This window comes from Nanorana parkeri, unplaced genomic scaffold, assembly GCF_000935625.1.
Source record: "Nanorana parkeri isolate BGI_ZX_2015 unplaced genomic scaffold, ASM93562v1 scaffold14, whole genome shotgun sequence".
Lineage (NCBI taxonomy): Eukaryota > Metazoa > Chordata > Amphibia > Anura > Dicroglossidae > Nanorana > Nanorana parkeri.
In genome coordinates this window covers 4,231,805-4,256,990 of record NW_017306282.1, presented here as the reverse complement: position 1 = coordinate 4,256,990, position 25,186 = coordinate 4,231,805, and the positions used below count along the sequence as shown (strand labels likewise).

At 46.2% G+C, this 25,186-nt stretch overlaps 1 protein-coding gene across 1 annotated transcript in view; it reads right to left on the bottom strand.

Moving 5' to 3' along the window:
- Positions 1–7,815: 7,815 nt before the first annotated feature.
- LOC108788161 (galactose-3-O-sulfotransferase 4-like) overlaps positions 7,816–25,186 on the bottom strand; it is a 26,641-nt gene continuing 9,270 nt past the window's right edge. The window contains exons 2-4 of the mRNA XM_018557889.1: positions 17,512–17,622; positions 11,780–12,074; positions 7,816–8,663 (exon numbers count right to left, since the gene is read on the bottom strand). Of these exons, the coding sequence (XP_018413391.1) occupies positions 7,836–8,663; positions 11,780–12,074; positions 17,512–17,618 (1,230 nt within the window). The 5' untranslated portion in view covers positions 17,619–17,622 and the 3' untranslated portion in view covers positions 7,816–7,835. The remainder of the gene's footprint in view (positions 8,664–11,779; positions 12,075–17,511; positions 17,623–25,186) is intronic.

The window sequence follows — 25,186 nt, the reverse complement described above, 5'->3', positions numbered from 1 at the left end:
GCCACCTGTCCAGGATTCACCCAGACAGTTCGGGTTTTGAATGCTGTGTTCGGGTTTCATGGCACCAGAAACCCTGACACAAGATGTCAGGCAGACAGAGGCAACAAAAATTAAGATAGGGGATACCGGCCCCCCCACTGAAAATAGTCTCAACTGTGATATTTACATATTAATGGGTGGCACTATTTACATATGAATAAGCCGCAACTCATTCGCCCCAAAAAATGTCTGTGCGTCGCTAGAGTGTTCGGGTTTTGCTTGAAGAAAAGGTGGCAACCCTAACTCTCTGTCTACTTCCCCTCTCGGGCGCCCCCTATAAATCAACTCTCCTGGGACACAGAGTCTTCCCAGGCCAGGGCTGCATCTATCTCCCGGGCCCCATGGGGACATCTAGTGGCCGTTGGCCATACTGAACCTACCTACATTCTCACCCGTCCGCACTTCCTTGCCACCTCCCCACTACATCAGAGGCCTTGCTAATGAAATTAGGTTTCTATGTATGGGAAGCATGTGACTTCCTCCATGTGATCCTGAGCAGGCAATCTCCTGGCCTGAATACTGTCACATGGGCAGTGACATCATCCCCCTGGGTAAGCTCTCACACCATGGAGCATACTCAGGATGGACTCGTGCAGCAGAGAGGCATCATGGGAGTGTGGATAAGTGATTATACCATACTGGGGGTGGGGAGCACTGTCATCCCCAGGTGTGTTTATTATTTAATATAGTGACAGCATTTTGGTTTCCTGCAGAATCAACTGGCCCTGATAGCCTGTTTTAGGGGGGCTCATTTCCCTTGCGGGGTCCTTTGGAGCCACCCTTGTGTGTGCTAGTAAGCTGTGTGTGTCCACAAACAGAGACACAGCAAGGCAAGTCAGTCCTCTGTTCCCCTCTCCAAGCTAGTAGAGGGACAGCTGCTGGAGACTGCTCTGTCCCTTGTGAGCTTGTACTGGACAGGACGTTCTGGGAAGCCAAGCCGAGAGAGAGCTGGAGCTGTTCGAAAACATGGTGAATGGAAGTATTTGGGCAAAAATGTAAAGAAATCCTTTGCTGGGCAATGTATAATTCTTTGATCTGGATTGATTATTGAAAATAAGTTTGAGAGTTTAATACGACTTTCATTTTGACCTCCGACTTCATGCAGGAACCTGGACCCTTCATATCATCAGTGAACATGCTTGTGTTGTGTATATAACTCCATGCAGGAAGCCGGACCCTTCATATCATCAGTGAACATGCTTGTGTTGTGTATGTAACTCCATGCAGGAAGCCGGACCCTTCATATCATCAGTGAACATGCTTGTGTTGTGTATGTTGCAGGAAGCCGGACCCTTCATATCATCAGTGAACATGCATGTGTGGTGTATGTAACTCCATGCAGGAAGCCGGACCCTTCATATCATCAGTGAACATGCTTGTGTTGTGTATGTAACTCCATGCAGGAAGCCGGACCCTTCATATCATCAGTGAAGTTGCAGGAAGCCGGACCCTTCATATCATCAGTGAACATGCATGTGTGGTGTATGTAACTCCATGCAGGAAGCCGGACCCTTCATATCATCAGTGAACATGCTTGTGTGGTGTATGTAACTCCATGCAGGAAGCCGGACCCTTCATATCATCAGTGAACATGCTTGTGTTGTGTATGTAACTCCATGCAGGAAGCCGGACCCTTCATATCATCAGTGAACATGCTTGTGTTGTGTATGTAACTCCATGCAGGATGAGTTTCTGTAGCTGTTTTATATTACTGAACTGGTATTTTAAGCTCCGAGTGGCTTCCTGTAACTTCCTAGAACTCGCTTACAAACCCAAAAGTCTAGCCTGTGTGTGAAGGCGCTCAGCACACCCCCTCAACCTCAACCTCAACTACGCTCAGCTGAAACAATATTCTTTAGAGGTTTATGCAGAAGAAGTTGAGTGCCTTTCCTTATTTCCTTTATATAAAGCTTGGGGCCCAAGCTGTGGCCCTAGCTCTACATGTGACCCTTCGGTGCTTGTTGTGGGGCCCTCGGGCTCCATCAACCAGTAGTCAGTCATTTCCCTGCCTTAGTGGGCCAGGAAAAATAATCAGTAGACTGTCCTCTGATACGTAAATTGGTTTCTCTCTCTCACACTTTCCTATTTTTTTATGCTATAAATTCCCTTTTCTCTTATATTGAGGAACTTACTGCAGGGGGTGGGGGCTGTAGGGAGCACAAACCACTCCTTTAGTATAGCTGCAGTCTCTGCCTGTCTTCTGATCATCTGCCCACAGTCTCTGATCATCTGCTGCAGGCAGCATATCCATTGTCTCTGCCCATCTCCTGTATCTTGTCCACAGGCATCGACCATCTCCTGCACCATGTCATCAGTCTGTGACCATCTCATGTACTATGTCTTCAATTTCTGTCCAACTCCTGCACAATGCTCCCAGTCTCTGACCATCTCCTGTACCATGTCCACAGTCTCTAATCCTTTCCTGTACCATGTCCCCACCTCTGAGCATCTCCTGTTCCATGTCTGCAGTCTCTAACCATCTCCCATGCCATGTCCTCAGTCTCTGACCATCTCATGTACTATGTCTTCAATTTCTGACCATCTCCTGCACAATGCTCCCAGTCTCTGACCATCTCCTCTCCCATGTCTCCGGTCTCTGACCATATCCTGTACCATGTCCACAGTCTCTAATCCTTTCCTGTACCATGTCCCCACCTCTGAGCATCTCCTGTTCCATGTCTGCAGTCTCTAACCATCTCCCATGCCATGTCCTCAGTCTCTGACCATCTCCTGTACCATGTCTGCAGTCTCAAATCATCTTCTGTACCATGTCTGTAGTCTCTGACCATCTCTTGTGCCATGTTGCCCATCTCTGACCATCTCCTGTACAATGTACCCAGTCCCTAACCATATCCTGTATCATGTCTGCAGTCTCTGATTATTTGTTGTATCATGTCTGTAGTCTCCAATCATCTCCTGTAACATGTCCCCAGTCTTTGACTATCTCCTGTACCATGTCCCCAGTCTCTGACCATCTCCTGTACCATGTCCCCAGTCTCTGACCATATCCTGTATCATGTCTGCACTCTCAAATCATCTCCTGTACCATGTCCCCAGTCTCTGACCATATCCTGTATCATGTCTGCACTCTCAAATCATCTCCTGCACCATGTCCCCAGTCTCTGACCATATCCTGTATCATGTCTGCACTCTCAAATCATCTCCTGTACCATGTCCCCAGTCTCTGACCATATCCTGTATCATGTCTGCACTCTCAAATCATCTCCTGTACCATGTCCCCAGTCTCTGACCATATCCTGTATCATGTCTGCACTCTCAAATCATCTCCTGTACCATGTCCCCAGTCTCTGACCATATCCTGTATCATGTCTGCACTCTCAAATCATCTCCTGTACCATGTCCCCAGTCTCTGACCATATCCTGTATCATGTCTGCACTCTCAAATCATCTCCTGTACCATGTCCCCAGTCTCTGACCATATCCTGTATCATGTCTGCACTCTCAAATCATCTCCTGTACCATGTCCCCAGTCTCTGACCATATCCTGTATCATGTCTGCACTCTCAAATCATCTCCTGCACCATGTCCGCAGTCTCTGATTATCTGCTATATCATGTCCGCAGTCTCCAGTCACCTCCTGTCCCCTGATAACAGAAGGGCTATAGCTCTGTATGAACCTGCGTCTGTGATGTAAACACTGCAGGGACCTGTGCACTGCACCCGCAGGGCGCTTATCTTGCGATGCTGCGCAGGCTTCAGCGCAAAACATTATTAAACGCACATTTTGTATTTGATTAATGTGCATTTATTATCATGTTGCAATAGGTGGACTTTGCCTTTAATGTCTCTTTCATGAATCATCTATGACTCCTTTCTATCACACAGAAAATATATGCAGATTTATTACAATGAATAATAAACCAGCAAGTCAGTATGTAGTGGATATGGTGAGTATCATACCGGCCAGAAAAAGAGAACCAGTCACAGGACAACCCACGTGATCAAACTGCATATTTATTGAGTTTTCCTTTAATGTCAGTACCTTTAGCAGTTTCCAGTTATGGGTAACGCAGTGATTTCTTGTACAAACACAGTATAAAACGTGTGTGTCTTCACTACACGCTAAGAATAAAAAATACATCTATAAATATAAGATTTAAATTACACAAAAAAAACTCCTAGAAAATATATTCTAACATTTTCTGACGGGAGCGAGGCTGCATTATTTCCCAAAGACATCTTGGCAGCCTCATCTTGAACTGTGGGGAACCCTTAAAGGAAATGTCCAATTTTTTAAGTAAAAGTTTCAAAAAGTACGATTGTACTCAGAAGTTTTCTCTTTGGAGGTCGTCACATACTGTACCAGTTCATCCTTCCTTTCAATTCAGCTGGAATTTTGATTGAAAAAAACATATTTGTCCTCAATTTAAAGGATAAGTACACTTTAAAAACAAAGTATTTGCCCCCTTCCCCTAACCCAGGGATGTCCAAACTCCGGCCCTCCAGCTGTGGTGAAACTACAAATCCCATGAAGCATCTCTCTCCGGGAGTCATGTCTGAGAATCTTGCAAAGCCTCATGGGATTCGTAGTTACACCACAGCTGGGGGGCCAGAGTTTGGACATCCCTGCCCTAACCTAACTCACTCTCCCCTTCTACACATGCATACTTACCTCGACCTGATGGAAGCAGTTCCGCTGTTGGCTTACATGCAACGGTGCAAGTCTTCACTGCCCTGGCCACGCCTGCACATTGCAGCCCAACAGAATTCCCGATGTCTCCCTTCCTCCATGGCCTCAGGACACAACCTTATAGAAGTCTATGAAGCTGTAATGCTCAGGAGCGGCCAAGGCAGCAAGCCCTAGTGCTCTGGATGTAAATAGCTTTTGGATTGAGATAAGTATGCAACCATGGGCGGTAAGGGGGGAGGTTAGGTCGGGGTAAAGGGGAAAAAACCCTTTAGGCCTCATTCACACTGTAATCGGCAGGTACGTACAGCTCCTAGGGTTGCCACCTGTCCAGGATTCACCCGGACAGTCCGGGTTTTGAATGCTCTCTCTGGGTTTCATGGCAGCAGAAACCCGGACACATCATGTCAGGCAGACATGGGCAACTAAAATTAAGATTGGGGCTACTGGCCCTGCACTAAAAATAGTCTCAAATGTGATATTTACATATGAAAGGGTGGCGCTATTTAGATATGAATAAGCCACGACTCATTCTCCCCAAATTTTTTTGTCGGTCACTAGAGTGTTCGGGTTTCGCTTGAAGAAAAGGTGGCAACCCTGACAGCTCCGTGCTGCGTGCACGGCCGTATGGAGCAGCTCCCAGGAAGGACAGGTGCTGCATGTGAGCCCCTGTCCTTCTCATTGGGATCACGCAGTCGTATGCCGCCCTACGCTCCGTGCGGGTGAGCGTACTCGTACGCTGACAGGATGGATCCTGCCTGCGTCTGAGCAAGGAAACACACACCCCTACGGACCTGCACTTCAGGTGAGCGTAGGGGGCGTACGGCCGCGTAGTCCCATAGAGAAGGGCGGGGGCTGCGTACAATCACACGCAGCACCTGTCCTTCCTGGGAGCTGCTCGGTATGTCTGTGCACGCAACATGGAGCTGTACGTGCCGGCCGATTACAGTGTGAAGGAGGCCTTTAGGTGCAATAATATATCAGAATAAAAATACCACACACATATTTGTTTTCTGGTTTTGGACAGAATGTTTCTGTTTTTTTTTGGTCAGAACTTCCATTTGTTTTTTCATTGCTGTCTAAGTCTCCACTGAGGAGATTCATACTCATGGATACCATCTGTTATGGTGACCATTCTATATGGGAGAGAGAAAAAAAGGGAAGCCTTTTATGAGGTCACCAAAACAGAAGTATAGAGGATATTTTCCAGTGGGAATCCCTGCTCGAGTGACAGGATTTCCCCTTTGGACTTGCTTCCCCAATGAGCCAGAGGAGCTCCATGAAAAATCCAAACTTGTAGGATGGGGGATGTGGGCATTCCCTACCCCATCACACAATGCAGTGGTTGGTGTCTCTGTGACCTATTTCCAGGTCCTTGTACAGTAACACGGAGGGTATGTCTAGCACTATTGGAACACCCACGTTCAGAAACATTTGTATATAGCCAGGATCATCAGGGGCTCCAGTGGAGCACTGGGAAGGTAGACAGGCACTGTAAAGATAATGGGGGGAATGTGGGGGGAGTGCGTTACTAAGCCCAGAGTCCAGTGCGTTACTAAGCCCAGAGTCCAGTGCGTTACTAAGCCCAGAGTCCAGTGCGTTACTAAGCCCAGAGTCCAGTGCGTTACTAAGGGTTCTGTGGCTCCTGGTGTTTTCTTTTCTGTGGGAAACGGGTCCAAATGGCTCTTTGACTGTTCAAGGTTGCTGACCCCTGACCTAAGACAACAATCACAACTTAAGAAGTCCCTATGACCACTTCTTCAAGAAGCGACAGTTCAGTTTTTTGCCCGGAGTTACGAGTCTTCTTTCCTGGAGTCAATTAAACCTCATTGATCAAAAACATTACACTAGCATCATAAATCCGTCGCAAATATATTCTGTGCAAGTTCAAACACACGCAATCGCTATGATGAATTCCCCCCAATGTGTTTGCCTTCACATTACACTATAAGGGCTTGTTCACACGATGTCCGGATTCTGTCCAGACCAGAACAGTTAGCTCCTGCACTAAAAACGCATCACAATGTATCCCTATGCGGTTTCTGGGCTCCGGTCCGCACCAGCGCAGTGCTTTCTGTTCCGGACCAGAAAAAATACTGCATGTCACATTTTTTTCTGGTCCGGAACTCGCAGAAACGCATACGAACGTGTCAAAAACGCAACTAAAACGCACCGGAAACTCACCGCACTGCAGCTAACTGAAAAAAAAAAGTGTATTCTTGCTCCAATGCCAATTACCTTTCCATAGACATACGAGTAAAGGAAAAAAATGTATCCGGGTGAGCTCGCAAATCCTCATAGAAACTCCAAAATTGACTCTTGGAATCCCTGAGCCTCAAGATCGGGTGTACCCAATAACGACGTCTCGTTGTCTGCACATTGCTGTAGCCAGCACCAACACCATGCCTACAAACATGGGGTACATGTCTGATCAGTGGCATAACAATCACCATAGCGACCCAGGCGGCAGCTATGGGGCCCTGTGATTTCTAGTTACGCCCCTGCGTCTGATCACCAGCTTTGTATACACAAAGGGAAGTACTCGTAAGGAGAGGCCAGAAGTGACCTCAGAGCAAGAATCTGCATACTGACAGCCCCCCTCCCCCAAAAAATGGAACGCGTCTGGAATTGCAACGCTCCTGCAGATCTGCTCCAGAAAATCGTGTGAACAAGCCCTAAATGTGTACTTGCAGAGGTCTCTTCCCATCCCACTTCCCCATATACAAATAACTTCCTGATCCTCATAACTGATATATCAATAACTGGAAGGCAAAGATGGCATTAGTGCTGCACTGAATCCAAAAAGTTCCATGTCATAACAATATGTTATTTGCAGCATTCGGGCTCATCTCTCTCAATGTTTTCTTGGCGTCTTCTAAGAAATCTTGAAATGCAGAAGGCACACTTGTGATTGTCACGTTGGAGAAGGCTGCACTTACAGTGGTAACTGAACTAATTCAGCAAAGAGGCTGATGTGCATAGTAAGTATTCAACAAACCGTTTCCTAATTACAATGGCCTTTGCCAAATAAAATCAGGTCTAGTCTTTTGTCAATAATGTAAAAAATGATTGTGTTTTGACAATGTATCCACTTTGCAGCAGCCATGTCTTCTACTTATCTTGTATACGTTGGCTGCTTGTGGTTCTCTCACTGAGCTGCTGCCTTTGCAGGCGTCACTACTGGTTCAGTCCTATTCGGTAAGCCTGTTGGAAATTGGCGTGCATCCAATAAGTCTTTATACTGCAGCTCGGGAGTGACCATTTGAACACAATGACTACGAATGTAGGGCTGGAGGTCCTTCCTTACGGCCCAGCCTAGGATTTTCTCCTGTCCGAACTGAAAGGGTTTAATGGCGTCCTCCTTAATGTTCTCTGCCCCTACGGGCTCCAAATCCTCAAGACAGAGTTCAGCTAACTGTTGTCTCCTTTCTCTCAATCTCATGACCTCATTATCCATCTTTTCTTTGCCGAACCGTTCCACCTTGTCCCAGAAGGTACGGTTAAAGTACTCGTAGATATACCAGTCTAGAGAATTCCATGCCCGAAGCTTTTTTACTTCCTCTGGTTCAAGTGGTCTGGAAAACCCGCGAATGTTGAGTTTAAAGGTGACCACGTCGTCCAGATTCCAGCACAGCTCTTCTTTCAGGAGAACCATTGATTCGTCAAAATATTCTGCAAGAAGAACCAACTTGAATATCCCATCCACCGCCCGCGCTCCAGATCTTGCCAGAGCCACTGTAAATGGAGCATTGGGATTAAACCCCAAATCAAACCATAAGAGGTTGCGTGCGTAGTGGTTGGATCGCTCTCCTTCTCTGTAGTAATATGATGGATGGGAAATAAAAGATTTGAAACTAGGTGCCTTCTTGAAGGCTGAAGACACTGAACGGTAGTAGGAGAAAGAAGATTCGGCCATGGTGGCTGGATCTCGGAGAATCGTGAAGTAGAAGGAGTCTGGAGGCATAACCTTCCGAACCTACAAAATAAAGAAAACCTTTTATGTTTGTGAAGCTTCTGATCAATCCAGGTCATGGTATAGCTACTGTGTTTCCCCGAAAATAAGACCTACCCTGAAAGTAAGACCTAGCACGATTTTTAAACATTCCTGTAATAAAAGACCTACCCCGAAAATAGGACCTAGTTTGGGGGTGGCCCAGAGAGCAACCAGAATATATGGCGGGGACGCTGCGCCGCAGCTCCCGCATGCCGCCCCTGTCACGAAATCAGAAGACGTCTGCCTCAGCCTTTGCTTAGAGATCTGCCGCCAGGCAGAAAACTACATTTCCCGGCGGGCAGCAGCACAGCAAGGAACGAATGGCCAGTGGGGTCGGAGGGAGGTGAGGTTACTGAGCAGTCCAGCCTGGCGACGAGAGAGGTGGCTCCCTGGCGGGGATCCCACAGAGAACTGTGGACAGCATCAGACAGAGAGGAGAGCTCCAGGACAGCTGCAGCCTGCAGATATTGTGACAGTATTTAAAATAAGACATCCCCCCGAAAATAAGACCTAGTGTGAATTTTCGGGGAGAAAAAAATATAAGACAGTGTCCTATTTTTGGGGAAACACGGTAGTGGCAGTAGGTCACATTAAGCTGGACTTGTTCTGTAATTTTGAAGGTCTGTGAAGGTTCTCATTCATCCTGGTCATAGTATAGCTAGTAGTAGTTAGTAACATTTAAGTCAGTGGTTCTCAACCTGTGTAACCTCAGGACCCACATTTGTCCTGTCATTACCTTGTGACCCAAGTCACACCTCACTGGAACGCACGGGATTACGGAACCAAGCATTCCGGCTCGGGCAATCGAACTGTGGGCAGGCGGTGGGTTTGGGGTGCCATTCAAATGAATGGCAATGCAACGCACCTCCTGCACTAGAATGTGCGGTAGGTGCGACTGAGTGGTACAGTGCGTTAATCACACAGGGCTGTGCGATTAACGCACTGTACTAGTGTGAATGGGCCTTCAAAAACACTGACAGACAATCTCACACATATACACACTCCCAAAAAAATGTAATTCTTTTTTCTTAAGATCCATCTAGTCTCCCTACCTTACGAGAACTGGAGTGGATCCTCAGCCTGGGGTCCAGTGTGGGGTGCTGTGCTGGAGCTCCATCTATATGTGCATTGCTTGTACAACCCCCTTGCTGGGAGCCAGAATGTGACGTCACTCTGGTCCAGGCACCTCTACAGGGCACACAAGGGAGCTGTAAGCAATGGACGTATGGATGGAGCTCCCTTGCGGCCATACCTCCAGCCCACCTCAAGCTGACACTCGGCGCCGCGCAACATATTTTGAATGGCTGCTCAGTGCAAGAACGGACAGTGCTGCGGTAGGGGGAGGCTGAGGAGCCTAAATTAGAATGGAAAAGTTATCTTTAAGAACTATCAGGAACTGGTTTGTGTGATAGTCAAGTTTGTTAAATCATATTTTAGCCAAACTGAAGTGGAGTGCACATACAGCAGTGACCTCTTGGACCAAAAAAGGTTTTCCACTATCAGACAGAAATTAGGAACCCAACCAATCTGCTGGTTCATTAGTAGCTCTGGGCAGCTCCATAGAAAGCTGTTGGACTTTGCTTCTTTGCCTTGGGAGCCCATTACTTTTTAATGGTTTTCTGAGACAAGGTTGTGAGGAGTCAAAAAAATTGTAAAGCCACTCCAGCCAATGATAACCCCCATGAGTAGGATTGTAATGGCTTCTGAGCATGGGCAACTGGCTTTCCACTTTTGATGTGAAAAGTGAAAACCTTTTATAAAGAATATCCAAAGCAAAAAAACCTTTTCCTTAGTTTTGAATAGAATATGGAAAGCTTAGCAACCTTGTTATGTAGGGATACACCAATTTTTCTGTATCGAGTACCGATATTTCTATTTCAGTACTCGCCGCTACCGAGTACTGATACCGGTACTTCCGGTAGCATGGAGCCGGCTTCCTGGGCAATCAGGAAGCCGGGCAGCGGGTCATTACCCACTGCCCGGCTTTTTGATTGCCCGGGAAGTCATCTCAATACTGTTTGGCCGACTTGATGCTGATTGGACGGGAAGCTGGCTTCCCAGCCAATCAGCATTGAGCTGGCTGTCTAACCCACTCAATGCTGATTGCCCGGGAAGCCGGCATACCAGCCAATCAGCATTGAGCCAGCTTCCCGGTCAATCAAGAAGCCGGGCAGCAGGTCATTACCCCTGTTGCCCGACTTCTTGATTGCCCGGGAAGTCGGCTCCATGCTATTTGGCCGGCTCCATGCTGATTGGCCGGGAAGCCAGCTTCCGAGCTGCTGTTTGGCAGTTCCGTGATTTGCGGTCCACGGGCAGAGAGCTCTGGATGCCTGTGCAGTCTGCTGGCGCTGTGATCTAGCCAGTGATGTCACAATCGACCAGAATCCAGAGATGCACAGGGAGAGCTGTCAGTGTGCGGCTGGTGAGTACTGCGCCCTGCTAGAGGGGAGCACCAGTCCGTCTGCATTGCTGTGTTTCTTAATGGCCAAATAGCATGGAGCTGGCTTCCCGGCCAATCCTAAATGGCCAAGAAGCCGGTTCCATGTTCCCTCACGGCACTGCTGCTCAGTGGACATCTCCCTTTGACCGGAAGTTCCGGTAACAGGATAAGTATCGGAGCATTGGGGCAAGTACCATTACTCGCCCAAATACTCGGTATAGGCACCAATACTGATACTAGTATCGGTGCATCCCTACTTATGTTGTTATTGCTGTCTGTATCGCCACTGGGAACATCTATTCTCTATTTGTCCTGGTGACCACTGTCAGCAGGACTGAAAGGAAGCACAAATACAACATTTGAGTTGCCAGCAAAACAAGAATAGAAGGAAAATCTTCCCATGGTGACACTTGTAGGGGAGAATTCTTCTCACTTCCTACTGTGTCTACGGGAGAAAAAGTGAAGGGAAAGCTGACTGATGGTACACAGGTGGCAAAAAAGGGCTTTGACCCTCCCCTACATTATCCTAAACTATATTAGAAACATGGTTTGGCTTTAGATACACTTTAAGTATAATCAATAATGAATTCTGATTGGTTATTAACAGCTGCATCACTTTTTTTTAAACTATGGAGTAGATCCGGTGACGTTCCTTTACCTCCGGGAGGTTGAAGCGCATATGGTGGCACAGGATGTCATACTGCGGCCTTTTCAGAGAGTTGAAGCCCTTCACCCGGCGAGAGTGGAAGAGGTTTGGGTAGCTGAACTGATATTTAAATGGAAAAGCAAATAATAAGCCATTCTTGTCCCCGTATCGGTGCAGGAGGTTCAGTATGGTGCTTCCAGCCGTCTTGTGAGTCTTCAGGAACACAATGTGCTTCTTAGGTTGACAAGTCCGTGGAGAAGATGGAGGCAGAGAAGATAAGAGCCGCAGGGCGGAGCTGTGAGTGGAACTGAAAATAAGGAAAGGGTGTTTAATAGCCATACTTCATTTACATGATTATATACTGTTCTATACATTACTATGTATCTATATTTATTAGAAAATGTAAGTTAAAGCTGAACTCTGGATCGGCTCGGTACACAGGCACAGTGTACAGAGCTGGTCCAAGTGGTTCTGTAGCATGTGATCAGCGTGATAACCAATTACAATGATCACATGCTAATGTGTACATTGTTGATCCCTCCCCTTCCTCTTACAACAGAGAAAGGAATGTAAACAGTAGTATTCCTGAATGAGAAATGAATAACCAGCAACTTCTGATCCATAGATTTATTTTCAGTGACTTCAGTGATCATTTATTAACCCCTACACCCCCCTTCATGTCCTACGCATCTAAACTCCAGCCTGTCTCTCATTGTTACTTGGATATTAACTCTTTACATCCCTTATTCTGCGCATTAAACCCTTCACCCCCCATATGTGATCTGTTCATTAACCCCTACACGTCCAGATCCCTCAATTAAGGACATGATGTGCTGTATCTAGAGCTCCAATAACTAGCTCCAAGTTTGACCTCCTCAAATAAAAACCCAGTGCTTAATTAGTGACCAGGGAGCATGGAGCCAGCTTCCCGGCCAATCAGGAAGCCGAGCAGCATGTAATGACTTGCTGCCCAGCTTCCTAAAACTGGAGGTTCGGGTAGCGGGCTAGGCATCAGAGCACTTGGGCGAGCCGAGTACGTGTACTCGCCCAAATACTCGGTATCGGCACCAATACTAGAATCTGTGCATCCCTAATTATAACATAGGCATGTTTGGTATCAAAGTGAATATGATTTACTCATACATTCAGGCAGATGCTTGTTATAAATGTAGGGTTATTATAAGTGGCATTATGGATTATGTGCAGAGTTTAAGAGCTGAGTTATATAAAAGGTCAGTTTTAGGTCAAGTAGAGCCAGACTCTAATGTGTATTGCTTCTAAATGGCTTTACGATGGCCAGTTATGAACAGAACACAGTCTGTTAGGAACTCTACTAGAGGTTTTATGACATGGCAATTTTACGACTGCTAATGGGTTTTATGACATCGGACTTATGTCCTGTGAAGGATGTCCTGACTGGAATGTTGTAAACTGATTCCATTAAGAGGTTTCTTGAATTCTAAGTACTAGAGGTGCACTTGAGAACATTGTTTGTTTACTATAACTACAACTATGAATGAACAGGAGGAGATGTAGATCACTTCCCTTTCATTAATAATTGAGAATATAGTCCACATACCATATCTTCAATTAACTACAAACACTCAGCGATCACTGATCACTGACTGCTTGTACCCGCTCTCCTCTCTGACACGCTGTCACAGGAGGCTGAGCGGGCAGAGCGGGGAGGAGAGCTCAGCCTCCTGTGACAGCGCGAGCTGTCTCCGCCCACACACCGCTCTGCCGGACTGTGATAGGAGGCTGAGCAGTGCGGGAGGAGAGACGCCAGCCGCTCACAGCGCTCTCCTCCCGCAGCGCTCGGCAGGCTTTAGTACTGCCGAGGCTAAGTACTGTTTTTGTCACTAACTCCCTTGCTCTAGTGCAGTGGTGTATTTTGGTTTTGTGCTGCCCTACGCAAGACTAAACTCGGGCACCCCCCTCCATCTAAATTTGCCCCACCCCTTCCTGTTTAGGACATTTAGCGCACACGTGGTCTCAGGAGAGCTGTGCATGGACTCAGGTGGGCTGCATGGGGTCTCAGGAGAGCTGTGCAGGGTTTATGGTGGGCTGTGTGGGGTCTCAGGAGGACTGTGCATAGTCCCTTTCCCTGTATACATGTGCTGCTCCTCTTACCTGCAGCTTAAAGTGCCATCAGTACCAACAAGATACATTGCAGTCCTTAGCCTGCTTCTGGAACATCCCGCCATCAAATCACATGCTATGGCTAGCGCCAAGCCACCCGCTGCTTCTTTTCCACCCCCATGTACAAAGCCAGCTGGACCGCATCTCACTGGACCCTCCCCTCCACCGGGCAGCTCTCTAATTAGGCAGCCGCACTTATGGCCTTGCGGCCGCCTAGTTTTCCTCATTAGGCAGCCGCCACTGCCCAGTATGCCCAAAGGCAAGTCCGGCCCTCTCCGCCTCATTGGTTTGGGGTGGCATTTTCTTCTGCCCCCCCCTGGAAAGTGCCGCCCCAGGCAAATGCCTAGCTTGCCTTGCAGTAGATAAACCCCTGCTCTAGTGTGAGCTGTTGTAATGGACTTTATGATGCTTTCTGACTTTAGGGTGATGCCGTGTTTCTTAGGAATCCCCCTTCTTCTCACCGAGTTTGGGGCTCTTCAGATCTCATTATCATCACACTGTTACAGCCAGGATATCCAGGAAAGGAACTTTGCAATAGATTTACAGTAAACAATTTAATTGAGAAAGCGAGGCACGATGCCAAACATACTGAAAAACTGATTTGGGGCAGGCTATGTGTGCCACTGCAAAATGTTGGCATTGTCACAATAGATTCTGTGGGCACCATGCTCACATGGCAGACTTTCCATTCCCTTCACATGCCTGTTCATGGTTTAGGATCCTCTTAAGGACAGTGAGTAAAGAAACAGGTTTAGTTCTGGAAACCCAGGCAAAGTTCGGGTTATAATTTAAAAATATGCTTGAACCAAAGTGATGGCCACTAATAAGATTATAAACTCAAACTGAACGTGACTGTTTGTGAACTAAAGTTTCGGACTGATTGGAGGCTAAATGGAACATTTCTGTTGCGGTAAACAAACACTAATCTGATTTATATAAACTGTTGACCCGAAATGTGGAGCAGAGTTTCCCACAGTAACTGATCACATTCCTCTTTAGTCTTACAAGAGAGTGAAAAAGGAAACCTAAATGTACGTAGACAATGGGTTCCACCATGGCTTTAGCTTTCCTATGTCAGACCATACGTGGCAAGTGTGCTGGTGTGAGTAGAGATGGTTTTGACAAGCACAAGTGAACGGATATCGGGGCTTATGTATGAAAAGAGTTCTATCAAGAAAATATTACATTCCCAAAGTAACCAATGGGCTAATAACTCTAATTCTTGTAATCCATCATTGTTATGAGCTATAAGAATTTTTGCCGGCTGTCAGCTGAAAGCCACTAACATCCCCCTGGCTATATTCCATTGTTCAGTCTTTTACCAGGTCCCCCCTTCCATGGCTAAGCCCCCTCGTTGGACTCCTCCCCCTTCCATGCCACAGGTAGTTCCCCTATTCACCAGACTCCGACCCTATTATACAGCAAGGAGACCCTTTTTTTTTATCAGACCCTTTTCACTTTTCCATAGCTAGACTCTCTTAGTATGCAGACCTCTCGTGTTATTTCACAGCTAGTTCCCCTAATTTACTAGGCCCCTCCCTGACTGTGGAGCAAGGCCCTCAAATTAACATATATAGTTATAAGACTATCAAATGCCTTGTTGGGTGGGAGTCATTCTGGAGAAGTGGGCATTCCTAGGCAGGCTTGATTGGCTAACAGACCCCCATAGGTTATGTCCACATGTGATGGTGAAATGAATGAAAGGGGTGGGCCAGGGACAGTCAAGCTGGGGATATCCTCCAGCTGACTTGCTACACCTTCTAATGCACTTTGTGAGAAGGTCACAGTGTCCAGTGAAATCACAGTACTCAACTTCATCCCAGGAGAGGAGTCGATACAACTGTGCAAGACTGAGGGGAAGGCCGGAGTTCAGCTTTAAGGTCTTTGTTAACTGCAAAAACCCAAGAACTCATATCCTACTTATATTCCCACAGTATTATGACCTGTCTGCCCCCAATGTATTCTTAGGAATGTTCCTCCACATCTGGACACAGTGCCCGAAGGTTTGGGAAAAATGTGAAGAATGGCAAATGTGTTCAGAAAATATATTAAGTGTGCCCCAAGGGGATGTTCCCTCCATCATCCATCATCAGGGAAAGGCAATCAGAAAAACTAGCAAGGTATTCGTTTTGCCATCTGCGTCACTGCAGAGTCATTTAAGGGGAACTGCTGCCTTGTTAACACTTTTAGATGCACGTGTAAAAGCTCAGCCTAAAATATATGAAGCCCTAGTCATTAGAATCTCACATAAGCTATAACATGGTAAATGTTTAATCTCTTATGTATACTTACACTGGTCCGGCTTGGCCCAATGTAAGTATATATATTTTTACCTGGTAGGGCCACGGGGATCCAGAAAAGAGCTGTAATAGCCACAGCTACTACGGCGCTTTACAGTAATCTTCTGGGTCCTCTACCGGTGAAGTGCTGAGCGACTTTCCTTCTGCTGTGGAAAGACAGGGAGTTGCCCGCTCGGCATAATGGCCATTCAGAGAACGCCTAGTATTTTTGTCAATGATTTCAAGGCATTCTCTGATTCGAGGAGGGGCTAATCATGACATCATCAACTCTCATCCAGAGAGCACCTAACATTCATAGATAAAAATACAAGGTGTTTGCTGAATGGCCGCTGTGCCGAGCGAGCGACCCTTGGAGTTTCACAGCAGAGGGGAAGTTGCTCAGCACAGTGGCCATTCAGCAATCACAATCTGCCCCTCGTCAAATCACAGAATGCTTTGGAATGATTGCTAAAAATACTAGGCATTCTCTAAATAGACACTGTGCCGATAGGGTTGCCACCTGTCCAGGATTCACCCGAACAGTCCGGGTTTTGAATGCTGTGTCCAGGTTTCATGGCAGCTGAAACCCGGACACAAGATGTCAGGCAACCAAAATTAAGATAGGGGCTACTGGCCCCCCATTAAAAATAGTCTTGACTGTGATATTTACATATTAATTTGGTGGCGCTATTTAAATATTAATAAGCCGACACTCTTCAATGCGTTGATAGAGTGTTCGGGTTTCACTGGTAGAAAAGGTGGCAACCCTATGTGCCGAGCGAGTGACCCACTGTATTTTCACAGCAGGGGGGAAGTCGCTCAACACATTGGCCATTCAGAAATCACGATCCGCCCATCGCTGAATCAGAGAATAGAAAAACAAAGCGTACAACTCACCCCTGCCATGCATCCTTGTAATCCACATTCGGTGCATGGATGACCCTCTGGAGTGATAGTCCCAAAGACTGTAGAACCAGCACACGTGTGCTGGCTCTACAGTTTTCATATCAGAGAATGCCTTGTAACTATTGATAAAAAATACTCGGTGTTCTCTGAATGCCCGCTGTGCAGAGCGAGCGACCCCCTGTATTTTCACTGGGGAAGTCGATCAGCACAGGGGCAGTACCAGTATCCAGAAGATCGCTGTGCTCCCCTTGAGATGTAAAAGGGGACCTTGCTCTGCATCAGAGCAAACATCGGGGGAACAGGCAGTGGGACAGGTCTTGCTTTTGAACATTTTTTACGTCAATGAAACTGAAGCTGGATAGTGATCATACAATGAGTACACACTAAATATTAAAACAGACAAATTTGGTCACTCACCTTTTTGGAAAATGGATGCCCAGAAGCTGTAAGGTGAGTCCAATGGCCATAAGCACGATGAGGCCAAATCCCATTACTTGTATCCGGCAGACTTGACCTAACCTCATTCTCCTGCAGAGAACAAATGAACACATGTGAGATTTAAAGCCGGCGAGGCTGCACATGCTTCAAATTTCAGCTGAGGTGGAGGCCTAATTACAGGCCCCTCTAGTGATTGGATACTAATGCAGATGTGGCTTCAGCAACCACAGGATTTTACCCCAGAGGCGACAGAGAGATTAATCGGCCTAGTACAGCTGCTTAAACAGAAATGGTTGGTTAGTTATTGGTGTCAAATTTACTTAGAAATGAATGTTGATGTGAAGTTTACATTTTATAATTTTATGTTCTGCTGTGTTCAAATGATTGTGCTTTTATACCTAGTTTAGTGTATCTACTATATAGAATTTCCTCTAGACCAGCCATTCTCAACCAGGGTTTTGTGGTGTCCAAGGGTATCTCCAGAGGTTGCTAGGGGTTCTATGAGCTGTGGCTGATTGACCACCCATTTGATGGTACCTGTTTTGTACAAGTCATTCTGAATTGAGAAAGCTGGTCGGATGGCCAGTGAAACGTCTTCAAGAAAAAATACAGCAAGTCCAGTTGCCTTGACTTATTTTTTACACAGATACTACATAGTTCAGGGTCCAACGGGACTTGGCAGAACCAGCTGCATGACATCAATGACTTTTTTAGTTTGGTGGCATGTTTTGCAAGAGTGGCATTCTGACCACTTCCTGCCAATGTAAGAGGTATTCTTCCCATTTACCCCCAATGTAAGAGGCATTCTTCCCAGTGACCACCATTGTAAGAGGTATTCTTCCTAATGACCACCAATGTAAGAAGCACTCTTCCCAGTGACCACCATTGTAAGAGGCATTCTTCCAGTGACCACCAATGTAAGAGGCATTCTTCCCAGTGACATCCATTGTAAGAGGTATTCTTCCTAATGACCACCAATGTAAGAAGCATTCTTCCCAGTGACCACCATTGTAAGAGGTATTCTTCCCAATTACCACCAATGTAAGGATCATTTTCCCCACTGACCATCAATGTGAGATGCATTCTTCCCAAGTACCACCAATGTAAGAGGCATTATTTCCACTGACCACCAATGTAAGGAGCGTTCTCCTCACTGACCACCAATGTAAGAGGCATTCTTCCCACTGACCACCAATGTAAGAAGCATTCTTCCCACTGACCCCCAATTAATTCACTTCAGTAGGGGTTTCCTGAGACCTGAAAAATATTTCAGGGGTTGCTCAGAGGTAAGAAATGCTGCTGTAGACAGTGCAGTCCACATGCTTACAAGTTGACCCGGTGTGAGTTTGTTCATAGAGGTCTTTCCTTATCATCTCACAACAGTAATACACACTCACTGTGCTGCATCATTTAAACAGTTCTTTTTGTGGACACAAAAAGAAGAAAGGCCGGGAGTGAGGTTGTCATCGTGCCTCTTCCGTGTATAGAGCTGTTTATTTTTACTGATTATGCTAGCCATGCAGACATCATTTTTAGGACAGGAAGAAGAATTATGGCTGTTTTGGAAGAGGCTAGCTCTAGTAAACCACCGCTGCTGCTTTGCAGTCTTCTACATAGATCTCTCTTCACCTCCTCACCCACAGTCTGTGATTGGACAGAGAGGGAGCAGTAGCAAACTGGTAAGCTCATCATAATGCTCCCTGCCTCCCCCCAGCACGTTCTCTGGCAACACATGTGCATGCAGAATACCTGATTTGCCTTAGTGGTGTCGCTCCCTTTCCCAGTCCGAGCTGTGCTTTACATGGCATTACTAGAGGCTGATACCAAGACAGACACAGGGGTAATTGCATTTGCATATTGTTAGAATACACATTACTTTGTTTATAGCAATAACTCCTGCAGTATACAATTTCGGTCACTAGATGGCAGTGTTCTGTCTATGGTATACTGTATACTCTGTTGTATTGTAATAAGGAAAAAAAAAAAGCTGTGGCTTCCATCCTTTGTTTTCAAGTCATGTGCAGCATGCATATGAGACTGTGTGCTTTGTGTTTCTCTGTGAGGCTGTGCAAGAAGTTCCAAAACATATGCAATTAAAACATGTTTAAGCCCTGCTCTGGGCTAAACTTTTTTGTTCAAAAGTGCCCTACAGGAGGTTTCAAAACAAAAAAATGCAGCTCTGGCTGTAATACTCACCTGCTTACTGGTCTTGTTCCCTGTTGTTACCTCTTTCTACCACTAGATGTCCTCGGTCCTCAAGGTTAAATTATGCATATCATTATTCAACCTGAAAGCCTGAGGACATACTGTGAGTGCAGGACCTCACAGACCTGCCCCATGATAGGTTGTCACCAGGGTGTCCTCATTATCTCAGCGCCACTTTGCATCACAAAGAACTCATAGAGAGCACAAAATAAACACTGAGGAGCGGGGGCAGAGCCCAGAGTTGGGCTTCAAAAAAATACAGAACTGCATTTTTTTCCCTATCTGCCTAGAGTTAAAGCTGAACTCTGGGTAAAATCTAAAGTCGCCCTTGCACTGGGGCTCTCCAATATGCTCATCTATATCTAGGAGAACATTAAAAAACAGTTTTACTTACCTTATTCCTTGCTCCCACAGACTTCCTCTCAGGTGCACAATGGGTCCCCCAAAAAGCCGCTCTGTCGGTCGCATGCACTTTGACCAGCAGTCCTGCATTGCAAAGAAGGACGGACAGAGCCTGCCCAAAACCTGAAGCTTCAGAGAGAAGGCGTGAGCGCCAGCTGCCAGCGGGGCAAGGGAGAAGGTAAGTAAAACTGCTTTTTAATGTTCCCCTTGAAATGAGCACTTAAGCCTGGAGCTGTGGGAGAAGCCCCACTGCAAGGGTGACTTAGAATTTTAATTAAAATGTATCTTTAATTTGATAAGTTGTGTGTTCGTTTCGTATGACCTTTAAAACCTGTAATGCTTCACAAATCATGACAATAACACGCATGCAGTAAATTTAGTTGATATGTTCTGTAATACCTTTACAGGTTAAAGTATGATACCAGAAGAGGGGCATACCTCGAAAATCTGGTTCCGGGCTCCCGATGGAATTTGGGATTTGAGCCAGTGATCTGGTTTCTTGCGGGTTAATGTTGAACTATCTCAGACGTGTGATCCTGGGAAACTAGTTTGGATAGGGAACAAGTCTCAGCTTTCTCCGGTCTATTTTAGGCTGCGTGCTCCTGTGTCAGTCCTCCACCGGCTGCATTTCCCATTTTATACATCTATCATCACCCTCATCTCCTGTGCTGTCTTCCTTCCTCCTGTGTCCCATCCCGCTCACAGCCTGAATTCCCTACAACCTCTATTCTATGGCTTTATAACCCAGTCCTAACCCCCAAAGCTGGATAGGTTCTTTGGAGAATAACCAGCTGCAAGCTATGACATTTCAAAACCATTCTGCTAGAATGACTTAATTACGAGGGTGGAGGCTAATATCGACATCTGTAGGATGAGGAGTGAAAATATTTATAAACAGATTATGGGAAGAACCTGTGCTTAACCCATGCAGAGAAAAGCAACTCTTCCCAGCTGCACATACTCACCTTCCCTCCGTCCCATCCTTCTCCGGTCAGCTGCCAGGTATGTGGAGCAAGAGGCTCATGACCCCCTCTCCCGTGTGGCAGCCCTGGTTCTTGGTGATTTGTCACTTGGCCACCCAGCGCTATCACATGGGGTTGGGCAGAGATTCCTCAGTGACAAGGTACAAAAGATAAACAGAACGCAAGATAGAAGACTGGAACAGGATACAAATACAAGACAGGGATTGGATACAAGATAAATACAGGATATGAGATACAAGAAACAAGGCAGGTACAGGATTAAAGAAACAAGGCAAGACTAGGATTCAAGACCAAGACAGGACTACAATACAAGATCAAGACAGAAAGATTCAAGATATAAAAGAGCGGGTAACAGGCTTGTGTAGACAGGACTATACTGAACTATCTCACGCCCAGAGCCATGGGTTTGTGAGGCTTACATAAAGCGTCACTAACCAATCCCCAGGTTGAGGGGTATATGGCCAGTCTCATTAGCCCACTGTTGATGGAGAGGCACTGAAGGTGTATGGCCAGTCTCATTAACCCACAGCTGATGGAGAGGCACTGAAGGTGTATGGCCAGTCTCATTAGCCCACAGCTGATGGAGAGGCACTGAAGGTGTATGGCCAGTCTCATTAGCCCACAGCTGTATGGCCAGTCTCATTAGCCCACAGCTGATGGAGAGGCACCAAAGGTGTATGGCCAGTCTCATTAGCCCACAGCTGATGGAGAGGCACTGAAGGTGTATGGCCAGTCTCATTAGCCCACAGCTGAGAAGAAGACTGGACTAGGCACAGTGGCAACAGGCAACCACTAGAAGGAGCTGGGAGGTTGCGTCAGGCGAATGGGCATTAGACATACTCCTAACATCGGAGCTTACACAGGGTTCTTTAGCTGAACGGAGTAGTGAGTGAATGAAGGAATGGTAAGTATGTGCAGCTGAGGGCCAAGATTAAAGTGAACCTGTTGCTTTGCTCTGCATGGGAAAAGCACAAAGGGGGGAAACTTGCCACAATTAAAGCATACAGAATCAGGAGCAGCTATACAAAGTAACCAATCAGATTCAATCCTTGTTCAGTTAGGCTTTGAAAATGAAAGATCAAAGCTGATTGGTTACAATGCACAGCTGCATCAGATTCTGTCTGCTCCAGTCTTAGCTACCCTGTTTCCCCGAAAATAAGACCTACCCCGAAAATAAGACCTAGTTGTGACCATTCCCAGGGCCGGTGATGGCATAAGGGGGAACTTGAAGTAAGTACCTCATCCCGACACATTATGATCCATCAGGATGACGTGAGTGCAGAGTATGGACGAGCCTCTTGGTGGTAGTTGTACCCAGTAAATGGACAACACCGGTTTGAGGCTTGCAAGCAGTGCTTCCTTTCACATATATGGACAAAGCACAGGATCACAGTAAGGAAGATCTGGATAAGCACTGCCTGTATTTAAAGTGACCACATAACACAACACCAAAACAAATACTTAGCCATAGTTCATGCATGCTGAGGAGGAGCAGTGACCAATCATGACAAGTGAAATAGAAGAAAAAAAAATCACATTAGGGTGGTGTGCTATGAGCGAAATGGTGTTGACCACCAACATTTATCATTGGATTAGGGAAATAGAGGTAAGTGGAATGCATATCATTACATTACAACAACTTCAACCCCATCAGCCAAATCAGCTTCTGAAAAACTCACAATACAGCTTCTGTATTCTCACACATGGGACAAACCCTGTTGAAGGGGGTATGTGTATGAGCCCCTGGGGTTTCTAGACTGTTCCCTCAACCCTACATTGAATAAAGATGTATCTGGACTATTAAAGGGAGTGTGGTGCTTCATTTAACAATCCTGCAGTTTGATCACCCCTTTTAGGAGAGCTTTACATTCCTGGAAGTCTTCGCTAAAGAGTCATGGTCACCTTGCCCATGCAGAGCATACCTCAACCCCATACTGGTACCACTACCATGACCTTATCTGGTCTTTGGTGAACTTCAAACTTGGAACCTTGCTTCTACCATCATTTTCCATTTGGACTTCTCTTTTCCCAGGTTAACGATCTGCTTTACGTCATGGCTGCCAGTCACTTCCTGGATGTCCATCTACCATCTTCTTCTTCTCCCCCAACTTCCATATACAGTACATCCTTACCTTGCTTCTCTGCAGCTTGTGAGAACATCCGGCACCTCCGGGTATGGAAGAACATGTGACCCATGGAGGTTGTTATCTCTTCAAAGGACCCCTCCCAACCTTCATATACCCACTTGCAGTCCGGCCTTGAATTTGTCTGTGTCAGTGTTCCAGGGAAGCAGTGACCTCACTTTCTAGTTCAGGTTACAGTGCTCAGGCCTAGCTATTGGATGCTAGACCCAAGCACCGTCACCGGGTCCCATGTTCCTCCATACCCAGAAGTGCAGAGTGTTCTCACAAGCAAGGTAAGCAAGGTAAGGGTGTATATGGGAGTTGGGGGGAGAAGAAGAACATGGTGCATGGACAGCCAGGAAGTGACCGGCAGCCGTGAAGTAAAGCAGATCGTTAACCTGGGAAAAGAGAAGTCACGGGTGTTCTCACCAGCTGCAGAGAAGCAAGGTGCTGCAAGGTAAGGGTGTACATGGGAGTTCGGGGAGAAGAAGAACATGGTGCATGGACAGCCAGGAAGTGACCGGCAGCCGTGAAGTAAAGCAGATCGTTAACCTGGGAAAAGAGAAGTCACGGGTGTTCTCACCAGCTGCAGAGAAGCAAGGTGCTGCAAGGTAAGGATGTATATGGGAGTTGGGGAGAGAAGAAGCTTAGAGACACCATCACTGCGCCCTGCATGGACAAGGTGATGGTGTCCCTAAGTTTTTGGTGCTTTCTCAGAGTTTTTTATTTAATTTCAGCTGAATATTCTTGAAAAGTAAAGAACATTTCTCTTCGCTGTCCAGCTCTACATCTGTTTCCTTTTGCTCAAATCAGTTGTAGTTTTGGCACCTAATTCCTATTGTATTGTATGTGCCAACACTTTTATCATTGATACATTTCGGTATGTGTTTGCTTTGGCACGATACATTATTAGTATTCTCTGCCTTGAGATTAGAGCGGCTGTTTTGTTTAGGGATGAAAACCTGAAGTGGGTGGCCAATTTTAAGTAGTTGAGTCATTCTAGAAAAATTGCTTGAAATGAATTGCTGAAAAGCATCATCCGTCCCTAACTGGTAAAACAAATGGTTCCCTCTGCTGTCAGCTATACAAAAGTATGTTGTGGTGATCATGACCGAAACTACAGATCACGGGGGCCCCATAGAAAAAATGTGATGGGAGCCACCCCTCCCCCCCCCATGACCTCTCTCTGAGCTGTAGTGATGCCAAGATCCCAAAGACTCCTCTTGTGCATCTGAAGTTGTCTCTACACTGTAGACTTTGCCAGGGATTAGAGTTGTTGTCCACTCCAACCCTTAATGATACAGTAATGTATTATCTTCACATGTTTAATTTGCTTCAACAACCTAATGGGGACCTCTATGTTATAGCCTAATGGTTACAAACCCCCTATGTTATACCATACTAGTGGTGACAGGTTCTTTTTAAGGTGACATTAGAGATCAATTAGACCCTTAGTGCCACCTTTCTACTGCATAGACATTATTGGGGCGCAGATTGCGCTCCAGTAGCTTCATTCCCGGATTCTGGCGCCGATGACAGCTGAGGAACCGGAAGTGATGCAATCACCGTCACTTCCGTCCCCATTCAGCGGGGAGGAGATTGGTGAATGGATGTTCGCCGGTCTCCTTCCCCGCTTCCTGCTGACACCTGTGATGCCGGTCCCGGGTCTGCAGGAGGGGCCAGCTACAGCCGCTGGAGGTCTGTTTAAAGGGGCCCGCTGTCAGAGAAGTATGAGATACGCAGGTGGCAGTGAAAGGGTTGAATGAAATCTGCCAGTCACCCACACATTAGTTATTATTATTACTAATACTACTATTATTATTATTATTATATTTGTTTATATTACTACTACTGGTAATGTATAGTTGTTATTATTATTATTATTATTATTATTGCAGTACAATGATAGAATTCCTTTACATTAAATGTACCTGCCACACA